Below are 23773 nucleotides of genomic sequence, written 5' to 3'. Positions count from 1 at the left end.
ATTCATTTGAAGGACAGACGTTATGACTGATTTGACTGATTTAGAAATACTTACTACTTAATAAACCAGCTACAAGAGAACGAGATGCCACAGTCCACCAAAATGGCTACTAGTCCTTGCGCACTGCAGTACAAATGGCATTCTGACCTGGCGAGACCTTCTGTCTCCACTAAAGTCCCATTGCTCTAATATACTCTGAAGGGAATAACTCATAAGAGATCCACACTCTGTGTCAGGTTGGTAGGGTCCCTCAATACAAATAATGATATATAGGTTAACATCACTGATAATCATGTTTCATACATATCTAGCATATACCAGAGCTTTGCAGCATTACACGTGGATACACAATTTCGAGGAATAGATTAGCCTCCCCATATGTTACATAAACGTTTCCAAAAAATTCCAAAATAGATTCTTTCACCCAGTTTCACCTTCCAAGTGTAAAACCGTGCCTCATGTCTAACATGAATGACATATTGACATTTAGGAGTCGCCAGTGGGCTAAAAGACATACTCAAAAGTTGCATAAAAGAAATGAATTTATTTCAATTCTGAAAAACGTATCTCTTTGTAAAAAAAACATAATTTGTTACTGTACATTTTCAAATAAAAAAAAATGCAATACAAAATACAATATAATGTAGGTAATGAAATGAAGATCATGTAATACTATGCTCAACATGGAGTATGTAAGGCATTTTTAAAATATGCTTCTTGCACTCACTGATATACTTTTTGCACATTATACAAGGTATGAGTACCCTAACTTGGTTTTGGAATTTGTGCCTCATTTTAATTCACAGCAAACCTTAACCTTCAGAATGCAGAACCCTATCACAATGACGAGGCACGTTTTCACAGCTGACCCTGGGGAACTACACATCATTGCTTGGCTACGGCTATTTCTATTGCTCTTCCCTTGACTTTACACTAGTGGGTTCTTCAGTACTGAAAAAAGCGTCAGTATTATGACTCCGGGACCGATCTATACCCAGTGTTATATCAAATGGCACAGTGACAATCAAATAACTGAAATTTAGTATTGCAATTAAATCACATTAAAAAGTCAAAAACGCAAATTCAAAATAAATAAGTGAAATTTCTATTCCCTCTTACATTCAATCATATGATTTACACAAACCACCATAAACAAAAACTCAGGTGCGTGATAAACTTGAATATCTTCACAGGATGTGCAGAATCTTTACGAGCGTCATCTAGGAAAGGGCTAGTAGTCCCTGTATAGAAAGCTCCTGTAAAGAACAGAAAAGGAGACATTAAGAAGGAATATTCTTACAGTTTACAATCTCAATATCCATTCTTTCCGTGCTGCATCCTAATCAGCAGAGGAAGCGTGAAAGCCAATGATGGGAATTAGTAAAAAGAAGTGGTGTAATGAATGAGAGAGAACCAGGGAGGTACACAACATACACATGGGATAAAACATGCGTCTGTGCATGGTGGTAGACTGCAGTGCCTTTCATCCAAAAATAATGAGGGTGCAAAGAGGTGCATTCTGGGTTGAACTACGTATGGAAACAGGAGGGCCGTAAATGGTCTTGGGACTCGCACAATGCAACTTTCCCCTAAATTTGCAAGAGCAGCATCTTTGTGCCATTCCAATTTTAGTGAGCAGCTTTGTCTAGCACAATATTACTCTGTCGCAAAGACTTCATACATTTGTTTTAAATAAGCATGAGTCGGTTACAGATAAATCACACTGACCTACGCCAATACGCGTACACATACAACAGTAGGTAGAAAAGCAACAAACCCTAATATTTCTAGTTTAGCAAACATCAGATTGAAAAACAGCAAGTTATTTTATTTTTAAATACTCTGGATCTCCAATAACAAACGTATTCAGATTTCACATTCTATGTTTAAACAAATGTTTATAAACAAGGCATAGAATAATGACTCAGTGGGATCGACAACTAGTCCCATCGCTACATGGTTTCCTCAACCCAAGTAGGAACACTGACAAAAATCATTTGACTTCAGTGCGTGAACTATTATATAAACAAGTACTTGTCAAACCATTGATAAAATGTAGTGTAGTTACATGGTAAGTGGTAATCTGGTTAGGCAATCAAGGTGTTAATTCATTGTACTCATCCTAACTTATGACGTGCATGTAATGTTTTCATTTTTCATTCAAAGGGAATAAACCTACGTTGACAAATTTTCCTGGCTCCAAAGAGACTTTTTGTTACAAATTTGCAAATACATTCAATAAAGTTTCAGGTGTGGAAGTTTTTAATTCGGATCAGCTCCCTAGAAAGCACCATGTTTGCTAATTATAATCCACATTTCAATCGAATTGTACTGATTGGATTGGCACATTATGGGGCATATTTACAAAACCGTACCGCCATCTTGAGCCGCCCTAGCGGAATATTTTTTTTACACTAAGGCAGCGTTAAGGAGGCCTTTCTTCTGCGCCATACTTACAGAGTGGTGCAATGCATGCGTTGCACCACTCTGTAAACCGCTGTAAACCCTGGCGCCACATTATGCCTGCACCAGGCATAATGTATACAAGAGGGACGTTGCAACGCAAGGAGGCCCGAACGAAATGGCGCAGTGAAATTTACTACATTACACTGCACCATTTTTTCCATAATTTTTAATGCCTGCTCTGAGCAGGCATTAAAATGACATACCCATTTTAATCAATGGGCCTCCCTGTGCTCTGCTGAACTAGCGTCAACATTTTTGACGCTAGTGCAGCAAGGCGCCACAATAGCGGCAAAAATGTTGACGTTATTGTCCTAACATCTGCCTTGTTGCAGCTTATTATACATACGCCGCAACCATGGAGTCGTTAGGTGGGGCAGAGGCGATGCAAGAAAAGTGGCGAATCTGGACCGATGCACCACTTTCTTGTAAATATGCCCCTAAATTCTCAAGATGTCTCTCCAATTCAGGAAGATACTTTGGGGGTCATTTCAACCCTGGCGGTACAAGACCGCCAGGGCTGAAATGACGGAAGCACAGCCAACAGGCTGGCGGTGCTTCCAGGGTCATTACGACCGCGGCGGAAGCACCGCGGTCGCACCGCTGGGGCCGGCGTTCTTCCACCACAATGGCCCCGGCGGTAGTAATCCGCCAGGGCAATTACGAGTCCCCCTACTGCCAGCCATTTCCTGGCGGTTTGAACCGCCAGGAAAAGGCTGGTGGTACGGGGAGTCGAGGGGCCCCCTGACAGGGCCCCATGCGGCTGAAAAGCGCGACGGGTGCAACAGCACCTGTCGCACGGCCGCAACACCGCCGGCTCTTTTCGGAGCCGGTCCCATGTTGCGGCCCAGCGGGGATGTCATAATGGGTACCTCGGGAGTGCGGCCGCATTGGCAGCTGCACGGCGGTAACAACTTGGCGGGCGGCGCTTGCCGCCCGCCAATGTTGTAATGAGGCCCTTTATCTTTGAATTAAGTTATAATATTGGATAGGCTTCCACAAGTCAAACTTCAGTTCAAATGTATATTTTTCTCACTCCATTATTCATCAATCCTCCAAAATTCTCCAATCCAGAAAAGATTGCAATACTGACTTGTAGTAGCTAAGTTTGAGACTATCTCATTTTTAATGACATGCACAAAACGAAAAAGGTCATCTCTGAAATGTACCAATAAGATATGTGGGCACTTTAGCCATGCGTAAATCAATTGTCAAATTTGTTACCAAAATGCTGCCCCTGGGTACATGCTGCCCACTTTACTGTGTCACAAAAGGTTGCTACTTTTGTTTAATTCACCTTTAATGCTGAACGTAAAGGATGTGCAGTTTTACTTATTCAGAATTACATCAAAATAATCCATATCCATTTCTTTGGGAATAGGATACCTGAAAACTGGCTTTTGTTGAATTGCACTGACATGTACACAGGCAGGATTAGACGGCTGGAGGCTACAGAGAAGTGATAATCTCACCTTTCACAGGACAGTTACAATTTCAAAGATATTTTAAGTCAATTGTTTGTTATTGTCAATAACCTTGTTTGACATTCTTATAACTACAGCAATAATGAGGTACATTAAAACATAGATTAACACTACTAGTTATTCTATTTTTGGGCTGCTGCAACAGTTGATAATGCTTTACCAGGAGTTGTGGTGCCAATAAAATTATTTTCCTTGCCACTAAACTGTGTTTTTCGTTCACTTGTAGTTTAAAAAGAAGCTTGATTAACCAATAGCAATACAAGCAGCCACACCACTCCCAAATGATATGTCTCTAAAGAACCCTCCACTATATATATCCTCTGTTGAATACTTTATTGCAGTAGTAAGAACAGTACACCGCGCTTTCCGTTTCACGGTTGGGAAATTCTAGTGCTCGTTCCACATCTCAACTTGCCCCAAATGATTACTGCAGAGTTGTGAATATAGACAAAAAATATATTCATGGTGTATTCACTAGCGACGTATGCTCCAGGCAAGCTTTGCAAGTGCGGTCACTTACACTTTCAACCATGTCTGTTGCATTCATAAGTCATCGGACATCTGTGTTATGTTGCAATTGGCATACCTAAAAGCACATGGATGTTACACTTGAGTTACAGGTGCATCTCAGCTCCCTCTCAAATATGCCCATGGTGGTCTGAGACAAAAATATGCCTACCAATGTAATGTTTTTAAAGCAGACTGTTATATTTCGAAGTAGCGAAATATAGCAGATAGGCCTTCCTGGGTTTCGGTCCAATCGAACACAGCCATAAACCAATTTAATATTTTCAGTTACTTGCCAAGAAGAACTTAGCCAAACATCCACAAATACACAAAGAAAAACATCCACACAGAGTACCAGTGAAGATCCACAAAGAACATTAAAGTTCATATGAGTAAAGGACCAAAACACCTCCATAAACACATCCTTAAATTAACAAAAACAGAACAGTACACCCACGCTGCTTGCACCAAATACAGGAATCAGCATGAGAAATGACTTTATTCACGGAAACACTGCAATGGACGAGTAACTTCAAATCTAAAAGCACAACCCTCATGAGCCAACACAGGCAAATGATGTGCTTCCCAAGTAATAGCCAAAGCAATGACAACCAATGCAAGGCACAGTGCGAGAACAGCACGCATCATGCTCACAAATAAACACGTGCAGCTCCCCTCTTCAGGAGGCATGCAGCACGAAGAAGCCTAATTTGAATGCAGCTGTTGGCCAGAGCCTCACTGAAATTTGGAAATCTGCACTTCAAGGTTTACAGTGTGGAATAGGTAGAAATGCCTGACCTTTAGGAGTTTGTAAAGGTTTCCTAAAATACTCTTGGGTTTTCCAACCCTTACAGTCTTTCAATGACAAAGTTTGAAAGTTCAGTGTTCTAGCATGGAAAAGTATTGCAGAATAGAACTTTTTCTCTATATAGTGCTAGGGGATTTCACTAACAAGGTGCTGCTTCAGATGTATTCCACCTCATAGCATTGTTGGTTTCTACGAGCAATACTGGAAAATATTTGTGAATACCTATTTGATTTCCTACAATGGGCTTTCCACCTGTGCACATTTATATAGGGCTTACTGTTGATGAAAAAATGCACTTGCTTTTTTACAAACGTACTTTTTTTTTCTCCGTAGGGGAATATTTTCTTTCGTAGAACTGTATTTTTTTCCCTTCACAGGAAAAAAATTGAAAGCTATTCTTATACACCGCCATTATTATGGTGGGTGTTCATTGCCTATTCTGATCCTGGAAAGGAAACCTCTAGCCTTGGAATGAATGGTGGTGAAATTTGTGAATAGCCACAAACTCTTGAGTTTATGTGAGTTCAAAACCATTGCACAGCATCACCATCCTAGAATACACACTCTCTTCACCCGTCCAGGATTTACAAATGTGCAATATTATGCCATGCAGGTCTAATTAGGGTGACCACGTAACATGGAGTCAAATTCCGGCCAGGACTGTAAAATATTCAGGAGAAAAAATCAGGATAAAGGGTCAAAATTCAGGACCGAAATTTAACAACAAACGCCAGTTTTACAGATACATCCAAAAGAGGCCACACCCCATTACGTTATCAGTGCATTTACTCTTTTTTATATAGCACTATTTATTCACTGTGGTTTTTTGTGATTGCCTCCCTGTGTGCTACATTCAGGTGTCATATCACGTCCTTGTTCTATAGTAAACAAATGCCCTTCTGCACTGTATCAGGGCCATCACCCATACCCAAATCTACCCAATCTTTCTTGGAGAGAAATTAAAAGCAACATTTTGATTATGTTGCTAAACATATTAAAACTCATGGCAAACAATTTGGGAAACATTAGGTTAAGCAACTTCATGCTAGTTTAAACAAGTTGAACAAAAACATCTGGCTTACCTCAACCTCCAATGAACTTTCAACCTAAAAAAATAATAATGAAGCAGAACAGATGGTGTGGGCGACAGTCTCACACCTAATGTCTGGATGTGAGGTACCCACAACTTGTCTGGAGTCTTGCAGCACTACAGTGTATGTCCGGGTCTCTACATTTATCTCAGAGCTGGGAGCCTGGACTACCAGTCAAAAATATTAAAGGAGGAGGATGAAAACGAGATTAGATGGGAGACCCACAGCAACTGATTCAAAGGGTTGTTGCTAAGAACTGAATAAATAAGGAAGAAAAGAACAAGGCAGGACAATTCCTAATATCAGACAAGATAGGTCCACCAAGAGTATTGGAAGGTATTGTGTACCTGGAGAGTTGTCTCTGCAGACAGGAGGGAATGAGAAGAGGCACTGTCAAGTGGTTGAACAATGAGCACTCACCCACCCCGTCAAACTCTTCTGATGCAATGGTCTGCTGATCATGCTTGTAGAGGGTAAGCAGGGGCCAGACCCCTTGCGATGTCGTGCAACGCAATTGCCCACTCTGTCTATGTCTTAAAATGGTTTTGCAGTTGAGCAAAAGCCAAACCAGTGATCTGGCTTATCCCTCAGTGTCAAAGTACACATAAAGGCCCTCATTCTGACCCTGGCGGTCTTTGACCGCCAGGGCGGAGGACCGCGGGAGCACCGCCGACAAGCCGGCGGTGCTTCAATGGGGATTCCGACCGCGGCGGTAAAGCCGCGGTCGGACCGGCACCACTGGCGGGGTCCCGCCAGTGTACCGCGGCCCCATTGAATCCTCCGCGGCGGCGCAGCTTGCTGCACCGCCGCGGGGATTCTGACCCCCCCTACCGCCATCCAGATCCCGGCGGTCGGACCGCCGAGATCCGGATGGCGGTAGGGGGGGTCGCGGGGCCCCTGGGGGCCCCTGCAGTGCCCATGCCACTGGCATGGGCATTGCAGGGGCCCCCGTAAGAGGGCCCCTAAATGTATTTCACTGTCTGCTGCGCAGACAGTGAAATACGCGACGGGTGCAACTGCACCCGTCGCACAGCTTCCACTCCGCCGGCTCGATTCCGAGCCGGCTTCATCGTGGAAGCCTCTTTCCCGCTGGGCTGGCTGGCGGTCTGAAGGAGACCGCCCGCCAGCCCAGCGGGAAAGTCAGAATTACCGCCGCGGTCTTTCGACCGCGGAACGGTAACCTGACGGTGGGACTTTGGCGGGCGGCCTCCGCCGCCCGCCAAGGTCAGAATGAGGGCCAAAATCTTTAAAATATTTGGGATCTAAATTGCACTAACAAAATTTTAGAAAATGAGAAAGATTTTAAAATGTAATTAGTATTTCTTTAACATATGGTACTGTTTTCCCCTTTGTATAAAATTAGAGCTCAGATTGAACTGGGAACCAGTTACCCATTGATAACTAGGTATTAATATCTACCATTTCCCCTACTGATTTGCAGGATGGAAATCTCAGCAGAGCGACACGGTCCCTCCGAGCCCAGTTTGCTCTTGGTCTTCTCTTCTGCTTTCTGTAGTGGGCCATGTGGCACTAGAGAAGAAGATATGCTACCCCAATTATTGTATTATTTTGCAAACCTTCGACTGCTCAGCCCTCATTCCTTTTTCAGACACGCCACACATCAGATTTGGTTGCTGGGGTGCCGTTGGGTAGCTCTTTCAACTATAAAGCTACCCATAACTGTGAGTGGATTAGGCCTTCCGGACTTAGAACAATATTATTTAGCTGCACAGGTCCAATGGGTTGCTCACTGGCGGTCTGCCCGCCCCCTGCATGAAATGGGGTTTATCCGTAAAGACTTTAAGGAGGGCTTACCGCACTACTCATTGTTTCCTACTGAGCATTCTACAGAACACCATCTGGGGTTATCCTGCACAGCTTTCTCTTGCCTTGCTAGAACCTGTAAACTCACTGACACGGAAGAAACCCTGTGCTCTTGCATTACCTTTGCTAGGCCTTCCCACTCACACATGACGGCTGCGCTCAGCACCTCCGTCAGTGGCATGATGCATGTGTCTTAAAAAGTGGGGATTTGTTTCTGGACAGTGTAGGAAAGTACCATCTTGCCTGGCATGTTACCCCCATATTTCACTGTATATATGTTGTTTTAGTCTATGTGTCACTGGGACCCTGCCAGACAGGGCCCCAGTGCTCATAAGTATGTGCCCTGTATGTGTTCCCTGTGTGATGCCTAACTGTCTCACTGAGGCTCTGCTAACCAGAACCTCAGTGGTTATGCTCTCTCTGCTTTCCAAATTGTCACTAACAGGCTAGTGACCAATTTCACCAATTCACATTGGCATACTGGTACACCCATATAATTCCCTAGTATATGGTACTGAGGTACTCAGGGTATTGGGGTTCCAGGAGATCCCTATGGGCTGCAGCATTTCTTTTGCCACCCATAGGGAGATCTGACAATTCTTACACAGGCCTGCCAGTGCAGCCTGAGTGAAATAACGTCCACGTTATTTCACAGCCATTTACCACTGCACTTAAGTAACTTATAAGTCACCTATTTGTCTAACCTTCACCTGGTGAAGGTTGGGTGCAAAGCTACTTGGTGTGTGGGCACCCTGGCACTAGCCAAGGTGCCCCCACATCGTTCAGGGCAAATTCCCCAGACTTTGTGAGTGCGGGGACACCATTACACGCGTGCACTATACATAGGTCACTACCTATGTATAGCGTCACAATGGTAACTCCGAACATGGCCATGTAACATGGCCAAGATCATGGAATTGTCACCCCAATGCCATTCTGGCATTGGGGGGACAATTCCATGATCCCCCGGGTCTCTATCACAGAACCTGGGTACTGCCAAACTGCCTTTCCGGGAACTCCACTGCAACTGCTGCCAACCCCTCAGACAGGTTTCTGCCCTCCTGGGGTCCAGGCAGCCCTGGCCCAGGAAGGCAGAACAAAGGATTTCCTCTGAGAGAGGGTGTAACACCCTCTCCCTTTGGAAATAGGTGTGAAGGCTGGGGAGGAGTAGCCTCCCCCAGCCTCTGGAAATGCTTTGATGGGCACAGATGGTGCCCATCTCTGCATAAGCCAGTCTACACCGGTTTAGGGATCCCCCAGCCCTGCTCTGGCGCGAAACTGGACAAAGGAAAGGGGAGTGACCACTCCCCTGACCTGCACCTTCCAGGGGAGGTGCCCAGAGCTCCTCCAGTGTGTCCCAGACCTCTGCCATCTTGGAAACAGAGGTGTCTATGGCACACTGGATTGCTCTGAGTGGCCAGTGCCAGCAGGTGACGTCAGAGGCTCCTTCTGATAGGCTCTTACCTCTCTTGGTAGCCAATCCTCATTCCTAGGTAGCCAAACCTCCTTTTCTGGCTATTTAGGGTCTCTGCTTTGGGGAATTCTTCAGATAACGAATGCAAGAGCTCACCAGAGTTCCTCTGCATCTCCCTCTTCACCTTCTGCCAAAGGATCGACCGCTGACTGCTCAGGACGCCTGCAAAACCGCAACAAAGTAGCAAGACGACTACTAGCAACCTTGTATCGCTTCATCCTGCCGGCTTTCTAGACTGTTTCCAGGTGGTGCATGCTCTGGGGGTAGCCTGCCTCCTCCCTGCACCAGGAGCTCTGAAGAAATCTCCAGTGGGTCGACGGAATCTTCCCCCTACAACCGCAGGCAACAAAAGACTGCATCACCGGTCCTCTGGGTCCCCTCTCAGCACGACGAGCATGGTCCCTGGAACTCAGCAACTCTGTCCAAGTGACTCCCACAATCCAGTGACTCTTCAGTCCAAGTTTGGTGGAGGTAAGTGCTTGCCTCCCTACGCTAGACTGCATTGCTGGGTACCGCGTGATTTGCAGCTGCTCCGGCTCCTGTGCACTCTTCCAGGATTTCCTTCATGCACAGCCAAGCCTGGGTCCCCGACACTCTAACCTGCAGTGCACAACCTTCTGAGTTGTCCTCCGGCGTCGTGGGACTCCCTTTTGTGACTTTGGGTGGACTCCAGTTCACTTTTCTTCTAAGTGCCTGTTCAGGTACTTCTGCTGGTGCTGCCTGCTTCTGTGAGGTCTCCCTGACTTGCTGGGCACCCACTCTGTGTCCTCATCCAAGTGGCGACATCCTGGTCCCTCCTGGGCCACCGCAGCATCCAAAAACCCTATCCGCGACCCTTGCAGCTAGCAAGGCTTGTTTGTGATATTTCTGCGTGGGAACACCTCTGCAAGCTTCTTCACAACGTGGGACATCCATCCTCCAAAGGGGAAGTTCCTAGTCCTCTTCGTTCTTGCAAAACACCAAGCTTCTTCCATCCGGTGGCAGCTTCCTTGCACCCTCAGCTGGCATTTCCTGGGCTCCTGCCCACTCTCGACACTGTCGCGACTCTTGGACTTGGTCCCCTTGTCTTACAGGTACTCAGGTCCGGAAATCCACTGTTGTTGCATTGCTGGTGTTGGTTTTCCTTGCAGAATCCCCCTATCATGACTTCTGTGCTCTCTGGGGGTTGTAGGTGCACTTTACACCTACCTTTCAGGGTCTTGGGGTGGGCTATTTTTCTAACCCTCGCTGTTTTCTTACAGTCCCAGCGACCCTCTACAAGCTCACATAGGGTTGGGGTCTATTCGTGGTTCCCATTCCACTTTTGGAGTATATGGTTTGTGTTGCCCCTATACCTATGTGCTCCTATTGTAATCTACTGTAACTTTACATTGCTTGCATTACTTCCTTGTGCTATTATCTCCATAATTTTGGTTTGTGTACATATATCTTGTGTATATTTCTCATCCTCATACTGAGGGTACTCACTGAGATACTTTTGCCATATTGTCATAAAAATAAAGTACCTTTATTTTTAGTATATCTGTGTATTGTGTTTTCTTATGATATTGTGCATATGACACCAGTGGTATAGTAGGAGCTTTACATGTCTCCTAGTTCAGCCTAAGCTGCTTTGCCATAGCTCCCTTCTATCAGTCTAAGCTGCTAGAAACACCTCTTCTACACTAATAAGGGATAACTGGACCTGGTACAAGGTGTAAGTACCTCTGGTACCCACTACAAGCCAGGCCAGCCTCCTATATTGGTTGTGCAGCGGTGGGATAAGTACTTGTAACTACTTACCACTTTATCATTGTGTACTTTTCATAAGAGAATATACAAAACAAGTTCAGTGTATGTACACCAAACCAAAACGTTTTGCTTTTCTCCTCTAACACTTTCTACTAAGTGCTGAAAAGTACTCCAAAACTTCTAAAAGTTTCCAAAATGTTTGAAAACGTTTTTTTCTCTGTTCTTTAAAAAGTTTTGAAACTTTTTTTCTTCTCACTGTCTCTAAACCTTCTTTTTTCATGTCTGCTGTAGAGTCTGCTCTTAAAATGGTCAATACAACCTATGACAATTTAAATTTCAAGAGCCTAAGGAGTCTCTGCTTAGATAGAGGTTTAGTGATAGGAAAGAACCCTACAAGAGAATTTCTGGGTCATGCTGCACCTTGATCCTCCTGGACAGTCACTCCCCCTGCATAAATGGCAGGCCCCTTCTCACCTTCAGCAGGCAAGATGGCTTCTAGGCACTCCAGGACAGGTAGTTAGCTCTTGAAGCAAGCAGGTGATGTAGCTCAGGTGGTATCATCTCACCTTTAGAAAGCTGGCAAACACCAGCTCTGGTTGCACAGCAGGCCTCTGAGTACTCTGTGGAGTAATTCCTTCCTTGGTCTTAAAGAACTTGGAACTGGAACAACAAGTGGGTCAATGGGTCCCTCATTTATACAGTCAAAGGAGACAGCAGATATGGATCCACTGTGTGCACTTCCAGAACTGGTTTGGATTGGTTCTCCTTAAAGCGTCCTTTTCAGGCTGCTCTCAAAACGCAACCTTTGCGTATAGTGATGGTCTTCACTGCATTGTAGTCCCAGCCGGGGGCACCCACAAAATAGTCATAAAAGAGGTGTGAGCTTTCTGCACCTGGCTGTCATCAGCCACAATGAAGAGTGATGAAAGGAAAGACGAAAGACTGGCCTTACCTAAGGGGTCCCTTTCAACCTGAACGTCAGAGACTGTAGTCACATTCTTCACCTTGCCATCTATCAAATGGCAGTTCTTTAGGAAGACTGATTAGCAGCTTCTCTCAACAAAAGACCTAATCGAATTCCTAAAGAATCATTGTCTCATTTTCCCCCACTTCATCATTTAGGTCCCCTCCCTCCAGCATTAGGAATGTCAACAATGTACTTCCAGTGTCTGAGAAAACAACCTTGGTTCTATCTTTTACTTAGTGCCAGTCTTGCGGTATCCAAAATAGATTCCACAGGCCTCCATTACTCTAATTCACTCATGCACCCAATTCATGTAGCACACAGGCTACACACAAACACATGCACTTGGGATGTTAGTGTTAAGAAGCAGAACTTTACGCAAGTTAGTCAGTAGGCCTCCACTCCAGTGACACAGATAACATGCACTGGCAAAACCAATAGGTCTCACCTTTGTAACCTTTTGGCTTAGCTGCTGTGCAGCATTATCAAGTTGCTGTACAGTATGGCATTACAAATGCACTCCTACAAAATGATGTGGGCACTGCTTTTTAGGTCTTGCCTGAGACAGAGCATGCATTGTTGATTGTGAGACGTTTTGTTTACTCACAAATACTTAGAGCCCGCCAATTGCTTACCATTGGTTGGCTTCACCATCACTCTCATTTCCTTGCTTCTCTTTAGTCAGCGTATGCCAGCTTCACTTCCTCTTCATGTGTTTGTCTCTCCCCCGTAGCATGGCCAAAGTACTGCTCTCTTGCCCAGTGTGTGTTTTTCCACTGGTCATCCATTTTATTTCCTTTTATTTTTCATAAATGTCAATGTTAAACAATGTTAATGTCTACAGACCTTTTCTTAATACCAGTGACCCCTCAAGCCCCTAAATGAGAACTGGGGGTAAGCCCAGGACCCTCGCACCACCACTGGTTGATGCATATGTCCTAAATGAAGGAAAATATTTGTTTTAGGTTCAGTGAAATTTATGTGACTCACTTGTCTTCAACCCCACCAACATGAGTTATGTGGCTGCTCCAGTCCTGCCATCCCTTAAGAAACAGATGACTCTGATGTCTGACTTTACTGCAAAACATAACTCTCTTTAGGCATGCAAGCTTAAAGTGAGAGAATCTGCCCCAGTCTCACAATACATCTTACTTTATCGACCTCTGAAGGATTAGGATTTGAACAACTGGGTTCTAGTTACAGACAACATTTTGAGGAAGTTGCATTAACCTATTGAGCTGCACGGGCTTACCAGGACAGCAGGTGGCAGCGGTGTACATTGACTCCCATTCTTGAAGCACTAGTCATAAAATGCCATCCTCGTTTGCCCATTGAGCAAGCCCTGATTATCACTGCATTTAAAAGCGGTCAAAGCAGAGCCATTAACTAGCAGTGGCAATGTCTTTTAGCCAGGCAGTGGATAACTCTTTATTGAAAAAAGAGCCGCAGATCCAGCTAAACTGGAAGATTTTAGCCCCATTTCATGACTCCTGGCAGCAGCAAACGTCTTGGAAAAATTGGTCAATCACCAATTAAGCGCTTATCTGGACAGAAATAATTTATTAAATCCCTCACAGTCAGATTTCCGCTCCAAACATAGTACACAAATGGCTTTTTTGGAGATAGCTGAGGAGACAATATTCCATCTCGATGAAGGTCAGAAGGCCTCCCACCTCACCGTGCTGGACTTGTTGGTTGCATTTGACACCATCTCCCACCAACTATTACTATGCAGATTGGCATATCTGGTGATTGGTGGGTCAGCCCTGAGCTAGAGCCAATCATTTGTATCTTATAAAGAACAAGCAGTGTATTTGAAGCCATTTCTTTCAGGGCCTAAAGCAATTAAGTATGGTGTCCCTCAGTGTTCTTCACTGAGCCCTACATTATTCAATGTGTACATGACACCTCTAGCATTTATTGTGGAAAAATATGGTATTAAAGCAATATCCTATGCTGATGATACTCAGCTTGTCTTATCTTCTGGTAAGCAAGCTCTAGATGAGCCAGTTCGGTTCAAGCAATGCCTGTTAGAGGTGGTCAACCAGATAAACAAGAATTGCCTAAAGTTTAGCACTTCCAAAATTGAGATCTTACTCATTGGTGTCTCTCTCTCTTCTAGGCCCAATGACTGGTGGCCAGATGAACTAGGACCCTCTCCACCACCCACGGTGGTCACGAGAAATTAGCCGTTAAACTTGATAATACTCTTTCCTTCAGCCATCAGATTTCTGCCGTAGCAGGGGCTTGTTTTGCCATACTAAGGGCATTAGAAAAGACACTGAGATATGTTCCCTTAGATGCTCGGAAAACCATTGTCCATGCTGTTATATATATGCAAGATTAGACTACGCAAATGCTCTCTATCTGGGTCTCCCTGCTTATCTTCTTAATCGGTTACAGACTGTATAAAATGTAGCAGCCAGGTTGATTCTGGGATTGCCCAAATCTCATTTGGGCCAGTTACATATGAAAGGACTCCCCTGGCTTCCCGTCAATAAATGCATCATCCACAAACCAAAGGTTTTGCATTTCGGGCCTTTTATTATTTTGCTCCCAGATATCTGTGCATCAGACTCAATCATTATCTGCCAGGCATCACTTTGCGTTTAGAACATGCTCTTTTTAGGGTCGAGCCTGCGTCGCATGCGCTTGCGCATGCGTTTCGCTAAGCGAGACTCTTTAGGAATAAAAAAGGGCTCGGAGCCCTGTCCACGTCACGTCAGTGTCTTTCATTGACTTGTGGGCTTGCCTCTTAGAATCTGCTTGATTTCATTAGTGGAAGGCATGCATACGTCATGCCTTTTCCAGTGGTGAGCCCTCCTCAAGTGCATCGACCAAGTTCAGAAAACATGCGAGGCTCGCTGTTTTCCATCCGGCTCGTGGACTACTTTTTTCCCTGTTTGTTGTTGTCACGAGTAGTCTCGTGCCGCACTGCATCGCCCTGCCATCCCCTTTAAAATCGCCCCCTTTATTGTTTAACGTGCCTTTCTTACCACAATCTGGGGCTGCGAGACCAGCGCTGCCCACACAACATATTTCGTATTAAAAACATTTTTGTTGCTGGTGGGCGCTGTTGGTAGAAGATGACAATTAACTTGTTTTATTGAATGGCCAGACCTGAAAAGGTTGTACTGCCTCTGATTAGTAACACAAACAGTACGATGGAGTCTATATTCAACTAGGTAGACTTCAGTCGCTTCCTTCCCAGTGGATAAATATCTTCGGTTTTTTTCATTTATGTCACATCGCCAGGGGTTCTCTTACGACCCTGCATAAAATATGTTGGATCCCATTTTAAGAAAACAAGACGTTCCCTTGAAGCAAAACGCAAGCCCAACATTTGCCTGTTGAAAAAAAAACAAAAACATTTTGCACAATTAAAGGAACCAGGAGATCGGGTTGTGTTCGAGGATCTTCTTCAAAGAAGTGTGTTTTCTGCCATTATCCCTATTTGCTCACTGAAAATGGACATGAGTTCAGCTGCTTAGTGACACAGCCGAAACTGTGGTTTTTTTACTGAGATATTTCATATTCACATGGCGCCGGTGGACGCCCATCAGGAATGGGACGAGACCGACCGACAATGTGACCGTATCCAAATCATCTACCGTGAGGTAGAATTATTTATTTTGCGAGTATAAATACTCCAGGTGCAACTATGCAAACATTGAAAGCTCTTATTTTGAAAGCATCAATGTTTAAACACGGGCTTTACCCTCGATGTCGCATTCCTAGGCTGGTTTGAGCGTCCAGTCTTGCAGAGGAAAAAAAGTGAACAATGTTATTGATTACAAAATATGCGAAATGTTTTCAGTGAGCTCGCCTCATGCCAGACATATAATTATTAGCAGGGAGATTATAGTCATTGTGATAGGATTCTCCTACATCCCTGTTTTTTTCCAGTTGGACATCAGTAGCAGATGTGGATACTGTACAATGCTCCTGGGGGCCTCAATGATACCGTCACCTCGGTGCAAATATTTCTGACTAGGGAAAATGCTGAAAAATTCTTGAAAAAATAAGCAAAAGTTGAGTAGAATGTCACTACAAGAGACGTTAACTGACTTTTTTTATTATTTTTGTCGTGTGTTGTGCAAGCTCCACTTCATCATGTGTAGCAGATCCGCCTTCTCCTCAGGCGTCGGGTATCTGGCAGCTGGATTGCACACTCTGTTGTGCAGACGTGCAAAAGGCGCTGCGGTATCTTCCTGCCCACAGTGACCCGGGCTCCCACGGCCGACAGGTTGCCTTTCTGCCGATTTATTAAAACATCGTATTTGTTTGCTGCTTTCTCGCGTGGCTGTACTCTCCGGGACCTAGTTAGGTGACCAGCATAATGCCAATCTGCGTCTCTGTTAACCTTTCTGTAGTTTGCTTTTTTGTTTGATAAAGGGAAGACGGTCTCTTTTGTTGGTATCAATATACTTTATCAATAATTTTATTTCACTCCATTTTTTATGGTTCTTTTGCCTTATTACCATACAGAATTTATTAGCCAGTGCTGCCGGTAACTTAACTCTGTCGTATGTTCCTGAGGTACAGTAAATATCACTTGTGTTGTAATTAATATGCACACCCTCTGAGGTAATGAAAGCACAGACCCCTTCAACCAGCCGAGCTCCCTCACTAACTCCACCTTACCTTCAGAATGAACTTACTGTAATCAGAAGCCACCACTGAATTTCTTATGGCCCGCAAGAAAAAAAAAGTGTAGAAAAAAAGAAAGTTGTGTGCTGTTTTGTGACACACCACACTTTCGTGTTTTTGATAAATCCACCCTATTTTCTGCTTCAAGGATTACTACATTTCAAATTACTTATAAAATATACATGCCTTAGAGCTCTTTATAACATTTGTTTATACGTGTACCAGACCCCATTTTCAGAAAATATCTATTTTTGCTTAGTGTTTTCAAAACTAAGATGTGGGTCTTGCAAAAATGGTGCTAAAATCAAACCTGCCGAGAAGAGCTTCCTGTTTTGAGGTTCCAGTAATGGTGTTTTTCTGCCTTGGTTCTTTCCACATGGCAGACAGATGAGTCTGCCACGTGCTGTGGCAGGGTTGAGTAAATTATGCAGCAACAAAACACAAATTATGAACATAATACGGCTCATTTTGTAATAGTGTTACTTCATAATTTTAAAACTTTGTAACACTGTCTGGACATTGGTTGCACCTGATTAGTACCATTTTGGTACCCACATATAGCAAAAAGAAACAACAAGGTGACAAGTCCAGCTTCACAAACAGCCTTTCACTGCGCGGCATCACGTGTTGCTGTGTTTTTAGTAACTTTTGAACAGTTTGAACTAAAAACACTTTTTTTGTGTGAAAAATCTGCAGATTGTGTGGCATGTGATGGATTATGTGGCAAATATGGCAAATCTATAATTATGCGACAATCACCGCAGCCGCACAATCACATAATTCAAGTGACCCTGCCAGTAATACAGGATCACACCCATTCATTAAGAGCATTTCTTAGTCTGAAGGTCCGGCACTCTCTCTACAAAGTGCGTTTGGTGAGTGAGTGTAGGGGAGGCGTCAAAAGCATGACTAAAAAAACCAAATTATTCTGTAGCTTTTTCAGTCTACCACTTTCAGTACATATAAAATAATACACCGCTTAACAGAAAAATAAATGCAAGTTATTAATCAGTGGGAAATGCACTATTGTACATTATGAACTATTCATTAGTTAATGCACTACGGAGGTCTGTGTCTATACCCAAAGAAACACTGACTCTGGTTGGTGCAGTGGAAAATAGTTACTTGAAAATGTTTAGGTCCCAGTCTGTGACAGAAAGCACTGGGAATATGTAAGTCATTATTTTAAACTTGCATCAGAACAGTATAAGATAGGCTCTACAAAATGCGCAAAAGGGTTCAAATTTGAAAAAAGTGTTCCAAACTATAGATTTCAGTAATTCCCATGGGCGTCCGCGGAGCAGTGAAGCTGCTGCAAACGAGGTGTGCACACCTAGCCGGCACCTGCAAGAAATACGTGAAAGATGCCCAGAGTACACAACATTGCCAGTCAAGAGCAGAAAGAGATGACCACTTCTAAATTCAGTGACCAACAAATCAAGATAATAATAATAACAACAATTGTGTCCTGTGTTAATCAGTTAACCACAGCAGCCAGGTGAAGTGCACTTCTACTCATCAAAATAACGTAACGGTGGGCAAGATATTAGCAGAATTGCGCAAGAAGAGTGATTCTGAATTTAGAGTTATTTCCTTAGGGCAAAATACCATCTCACATCCGAAATGGACGCAAGAATGCATTCTGTGCTAAGAAAAAGCACTAAATTCAACAAAACATGAACATCAGTTGCTCACGCTTGCTAAATGTGAATTTACGGCAGCATTTATTTCCTTCAAATTACCGCACGTCCATAACTTTCACTCGTTCATGGGCTTGCCTTTAAAAAATCCTCCATTATCATTGGTAAATGCTTTGTGTTTGTCCCTCCTTGGGGCAGTTTAGTTACCGCCTTGCATACTGCCCCTGGTACATGGATAATTGCACGACTGCTGATACGTTTGACTGCAGACAAACTTATTTTTCTTTTTGTGTCCCTCCTTCGCGCTCATGCTCATGGCGGCCATGGCACTTTGAATCAGCTCGCTTATGCCAACTGTTTTACTTTTCATTTTAAATTTAAGTGGTAAGAAAAGTCCAGTTAGAAATTTACAATGCTAATAGCTCTAACTCAAGCAAATGTGAGATCCATTGCATTGCAAATGCTTGTTTAAAAATGTCCCTGGTTTCGTTTGACAACCAAGGGGGGCTGCTCCTTTACTGTGTTAGCTGCCAAGCCCTGTAACGAGCTCCCTGTAGCGCTATGTCGCCTTGGCAAGGAAAGCCTGTTTAGATCACAACTAAAGACCTGGCTTTGTGAGGAGGATTAATTCTTCACTATTCAGGTCTGTTGTGTTATAGCTCTGGGACACCAGCTGGCAACTGTGCACTCCACAAATACGATTGATTTAAACAACTAGCACTGTCTGGTAGGCTCAAACTAAAAAGGTACAGCTATCACAAACCTGCGTATGCTGCCACAACCGTTACATGTGCTGAACCCATGACAGGGACAGTAGGCTGCTCCCAGTACAATTAGTGCACTCTTGGTGTGCCCTTTAAGGTCACAGGACATGTCCAGGACATCACTCATGTCAAGGGACAAACCTTGGCATCTGTGCACACAATAGATTAATGTGAAGCTAAGATCAAAATAAAAAGCAGGATACCAAATACACACAGGCACTCAAGGCGGTGGAACACATCTGCACACCATACAGGAGTAATTCCTTTCCCAAGAGAAAGACTAAATGATGGGGGGATCGGAGAGAGCAGGAGAGGACTGAGGGGATGGAAAATATGGTATTACAGATGATGATGGATTGGAGGTGTGTCAGAGAATGTTAGCATTGTTTTTCATAAGAATGTGGCAAGCAGTGAGTATAACAGGGAAGTAGGGAACTACTATTTGGAAATGAGTATATGTATTCCAGGACAGAATTAAAGGGTGACGTATGAAAAGAATGCAAAGATGAAAGGATGGAAGAGGAAGAAAGGGTCTGTAAGTGATGAAGTCGGTAGGAGGAGGAGAGGTTGGATTTGGTTGTTGGTGTGAAGGATGGAAGGAGAGGTGAGTTGGGGTTAATGATGTGAGAGGAGATGAGTAAAGATGACTGAGGTGGGTTTATGTGCATGATGGTTTGAAGCTGTAAATAGGGAGAATAAGTGGATATTAAAGGCCCGATCATGGTCAAAGGTTGTGGTGCAAATTGAACACATTCATGATAGAGCAAGGGAGCTGTAAATTAGTGAGTGCACAACTCGTTCCCAATGATACAGGAATGAGGAACACACTCAGAGAGCATGCCATTACCCATTCCTGCGTGTACAGAGAGTGTATTTGTGCAATTTGCACCCATGATTTCCATCATAATCCTGCTTGGGCGAAAGCAGACACTTGTGCACAAAACAGAATTTCCAAGCCCACAGTGATCGGGCATAAGTGGATGAAAAACTGAAGGAAATGGCATAACTGGTATAATGTTGGTAACGTAGGATAGGGGATGGAGTAGATTATTTTTTTTGTTCCACTAGCATACTCTATAAGATGTGATTTTCGTTTTTGGGAGGTATTTTTAATGATGATGTGGAGTTACTGGATCCTCCGCCAGTAGTGTGATACCGATCCACAAGAGACTTGAGTACATCTTTCACTCAATGGCAGCATTTCCTTAAGAATGTACCACAGACTGATCTCTAGCACTGGAAACTGATGGTTGGGGGACTCAGCCTAATGTAAATAAACACACAGGGCCTGATTACCAGTCAATGTGCTTCCCCCCTCCCCCCCCGCCCCCCCTCATAAATAACGATATTCCAGGGTATATTAGATATCGGGTGCGACCAATGGTGCATTTTACGATTTCTGAGAAAATAACATGCTGATTTTGGTGTTTAACATACAAAAATCCGCATTGTACAGTAAACACCTTACACATTTCCTCTGTTAAATGTCAGCAGGTTTGATCTGCTGAAATGTAACGAAGGTTAAGGTATTTAACGCATTTGATAATTATCAGATAAGTTAAATACCTCCCAGCTCGTTTTTCCGACTCATGCTCAAAAAGGGGTTTACACACAGATCAGAATACACTGGCCCCTTTGTAATCAGGCCATAAGGGTATTTCATGACATTGTGTCCTTAAACAATGGCCCAACAGGATCGTTATATATACTCACCTATCCAGTGATGATCTCTCTGGAGACCTTGTGCGACTTTCTTGTAAACGGTGGCTACGATCAGGCGAGCGGCTGGAAGGGCTCAGGGATTTATTTAATGAGCTTGACTGGAATGGAACTGAAAAATTCTGGCGCCGGAGTTCTTTCACTGCACGCTCCCTGAAACAAAATGGATTTTCGTTTAACTAAAGGAAAATAACTTTTCATAACTAATCAGTAACAGCTATTCACAGAAACAATGCTCATTGTTTCTACGGCACCAGCCATTTTGCATAGCCTTTCGATGACTACAATATTCTCCTCAAGAGTCGAGAAACTGGTCACCAATGGAACACGATCTGCAATGAATTGAAGAGGTACACTATAAATCCTTCAAATATCTGCCCATAAAAACAATAACATGCCTTGTGTCTTCAATAATCTGCACTATCATACACCAGACTTCAAAAAATAATTGAATGTTTTTCAGCTCATCTCTCCCACATGGCACAATTTGTGATATTCACTCGAGCTATTCCTTTACCCTAGAAGACTTTAACATCTGGGTTGATGAATCCCAAAATGCTTTGGTACAAAGAACTGTAGAACCTTAGACAACCAAAATTCTTTCCAACTAATCAATACTACCAACCCACGATGCAGGCCTCAATCTTGTCCTGCTAGTTTCACACAGGATGAAATCTCCTTATGGCTCCTCTTGTTTCCTGGCCTACCCAACTCAGATGACGCCTCTTGCACACTAGAGCATATGTTAGCAACTACCACTACCGCTCTTGGGGAGGTATCACCTGTTTTAAAAATTACAGCTAACCACCCCCAAGGTACAATGCAACAAACATTCTTGATAGCGCTCCACCTCTAAAAAAAAAAATACCAAAATGTAATTAAAATGAAAAGGAAGAGTTTTTGAGAGGTGTTAAGAAGAACTACTTTTTTATATTCAAATATATCTTTCTACATGCACAAATGTCACTTCTCAAAGATGCAATTAATTTTTGTTCCAAATATTTTATTGGTTTTCAGAAGACACAAGAAGTAACAAAAACAATAAAGAACTGCACATACAATGAGTATCAGAGGGCCCAAACAAATATGAGTAAGCCACAAATATTAGAAAATATCAAAATCATAAGGTCTAATATATATGCAAAAATGTGACCAAAGGATATCGTTGTGTCTAAAATCCAAAATAAAACGTAAAAACAGCAATATGTCCAAGACATTAGGAAGTGTTATTCAAATGTAAAACAATAATGAGGAGCACCATTAAGTCATATTGATACTATAGATTAGCCACAGAAACGCGAAAGGAGGCATGTAGCGATCAAAGATTCGTAGCCCCAAGGGTATACTCTATAATAGAAATGATAAAAGAAAAAGATAAAGAAAAGGACGAAAATTGGGGGAAAAGGAAGGAATGGAGGGGAGGTACATGCCATGAGAGTGTAGAACACATTTTAAGGCTAAACACGTCCTGCAGGAGAAAATAAATGTCTGAGTAGTAGTAGTAGTAGTAGTAGTAGTAAAGAGTTCAATATGCTACAGCCATGAAGGTGTCCAGTGTATGCCAGAGCGATTGTGATGGGGCAGGTGTCCTTTGGAAGAATGATAAACCTTTACGTGTACTCCTAAGCTAAGTGACCCATGTCCACCATGTGTGAAAAGAAACGTTGTTCAAAGCTTTCCATTCTAACAAGATAACTTTGACAGCACAGTCAAAACAAGGTCCAGTAAAGCCATATCCTATTAGATAACCCCAAAGAGGGGTTCAAGACATAAGGGCCCAACATGATGAGAGGAACAGGTAGGGAAAGGATACCTTGAAAATAGTAGTAATTCCATCTTGAATTTCCGTCCAATAGGTACGGAGGTGTTTCCATGTGAAAAACATATGATCAGTGGTACCAGCGGTTGTGAGAAAGTAGCCTCTTTCTAGCCTTGTTACCCCCACTTTTGGCCTGATTGTGAGTATATGTCAGGGTGTTTTCACTGTCTCACTGGGATCCTGCTAGCCAGGGCCCAGTGCTCATAGTGAAAACCCTATGTTATAAGTGTGGTTGTTATGTGTCACTGGGATCCTGCTAGCCAGGACCCCAGTGCTCATAAGTTTGTGGCCTATATGTATGTGTTCCCTGTGTGATGCCTAACTGTCTCACTGAGGCTCTGCTAACCAGAACCTCAGTGGTTATGCTCTCTCTGCTTTCCAAATTTGTCACTAACAGGCTAGTGACTAAATTTACCAATTCACATTGGCATACTGGTACACCCATATAATTCCCTAGTATATGGTACTGAGGTACCCAGGCTATTGGGGTTCCAGGAGATCCCTATGAGCTGCAGCTTTTCTTTTGCCACCCATAGGGAGCTCTGACAATTCTTACACAGGTCTGCCACTGCAGCCTGCGTGAAATAACGTCCACGTTATTTCACAGACATTTACCATGCACTTAAGTAACTTATAAGTCACCTATATGTCTAACCTTCACCTGGTGAAGGTTGGGTGCAAAGTTACTTAGTGTGTGGGCACCCAGGCACTAGCCAAGGCGCCCCCACATCGTTCAGGGCAAATTCCCCGGACTTTGTGAGTGCGGGGACACCATTACACGCGTGCACTATACATAGGTCACTCCCTATGTATAGCGTCACAATGGTAACTCTGA

The 23773-nt window shown here is 43.5% G+C and overlaps 1 protein-coding gene across 3 annotated transcripts in view; it reads right to left on the bottom strand.

Moving 5' to 3' along the window:
* Positions 1-524: 524 nt before the first annotated feature.
* Positions 525-23773, bottom strand: part of TSGA10 (testis specific 10) — a 360446-nt gene continuing 337197 nt past the window's right edge. For 2 of the 3 annotated variants that reach the window (XM_069204318.1, XM_069204316.1), the window contains exons 19-20: positions 21114-21272; positions 525-1256 (exon numbers count right to left, since the gene is read on the bottom strand). In XM_069204318.1, the coding sequence (XP_069060419.1) occupies positions 1232-1256; positions 21114-21272 (184 nt within the window). In that variant the 3' untranslated portion in view covers positions 525-1231. The remainder of the gene's footprint in view (positions 1257-21113; positions 21273-23773) is intronic. The other variant, XM_069204317.1, reaches the window with a different exon arrangement.

Source organism: Pleurodeles waltl, chromosome 8 (genome assembly GCF_031143425.1).
Source record: "Pleurodeles waltl isolate 20211129_DDA chromosome 8, aPleWal1.hap1.20221129, whole genome shotgun sequence".
Classification (NCBI taxonomy): Eukaryota; Metazoa; Chordata; class Amphibia; order Caudata; family Salamandridae; genus Pleurodeles; species Pleurodeles waltl.
Note: the sequence above shows the minus strand (reverse complement) of the source record. Positions and strands in the feature narration are given on the sequence as shown.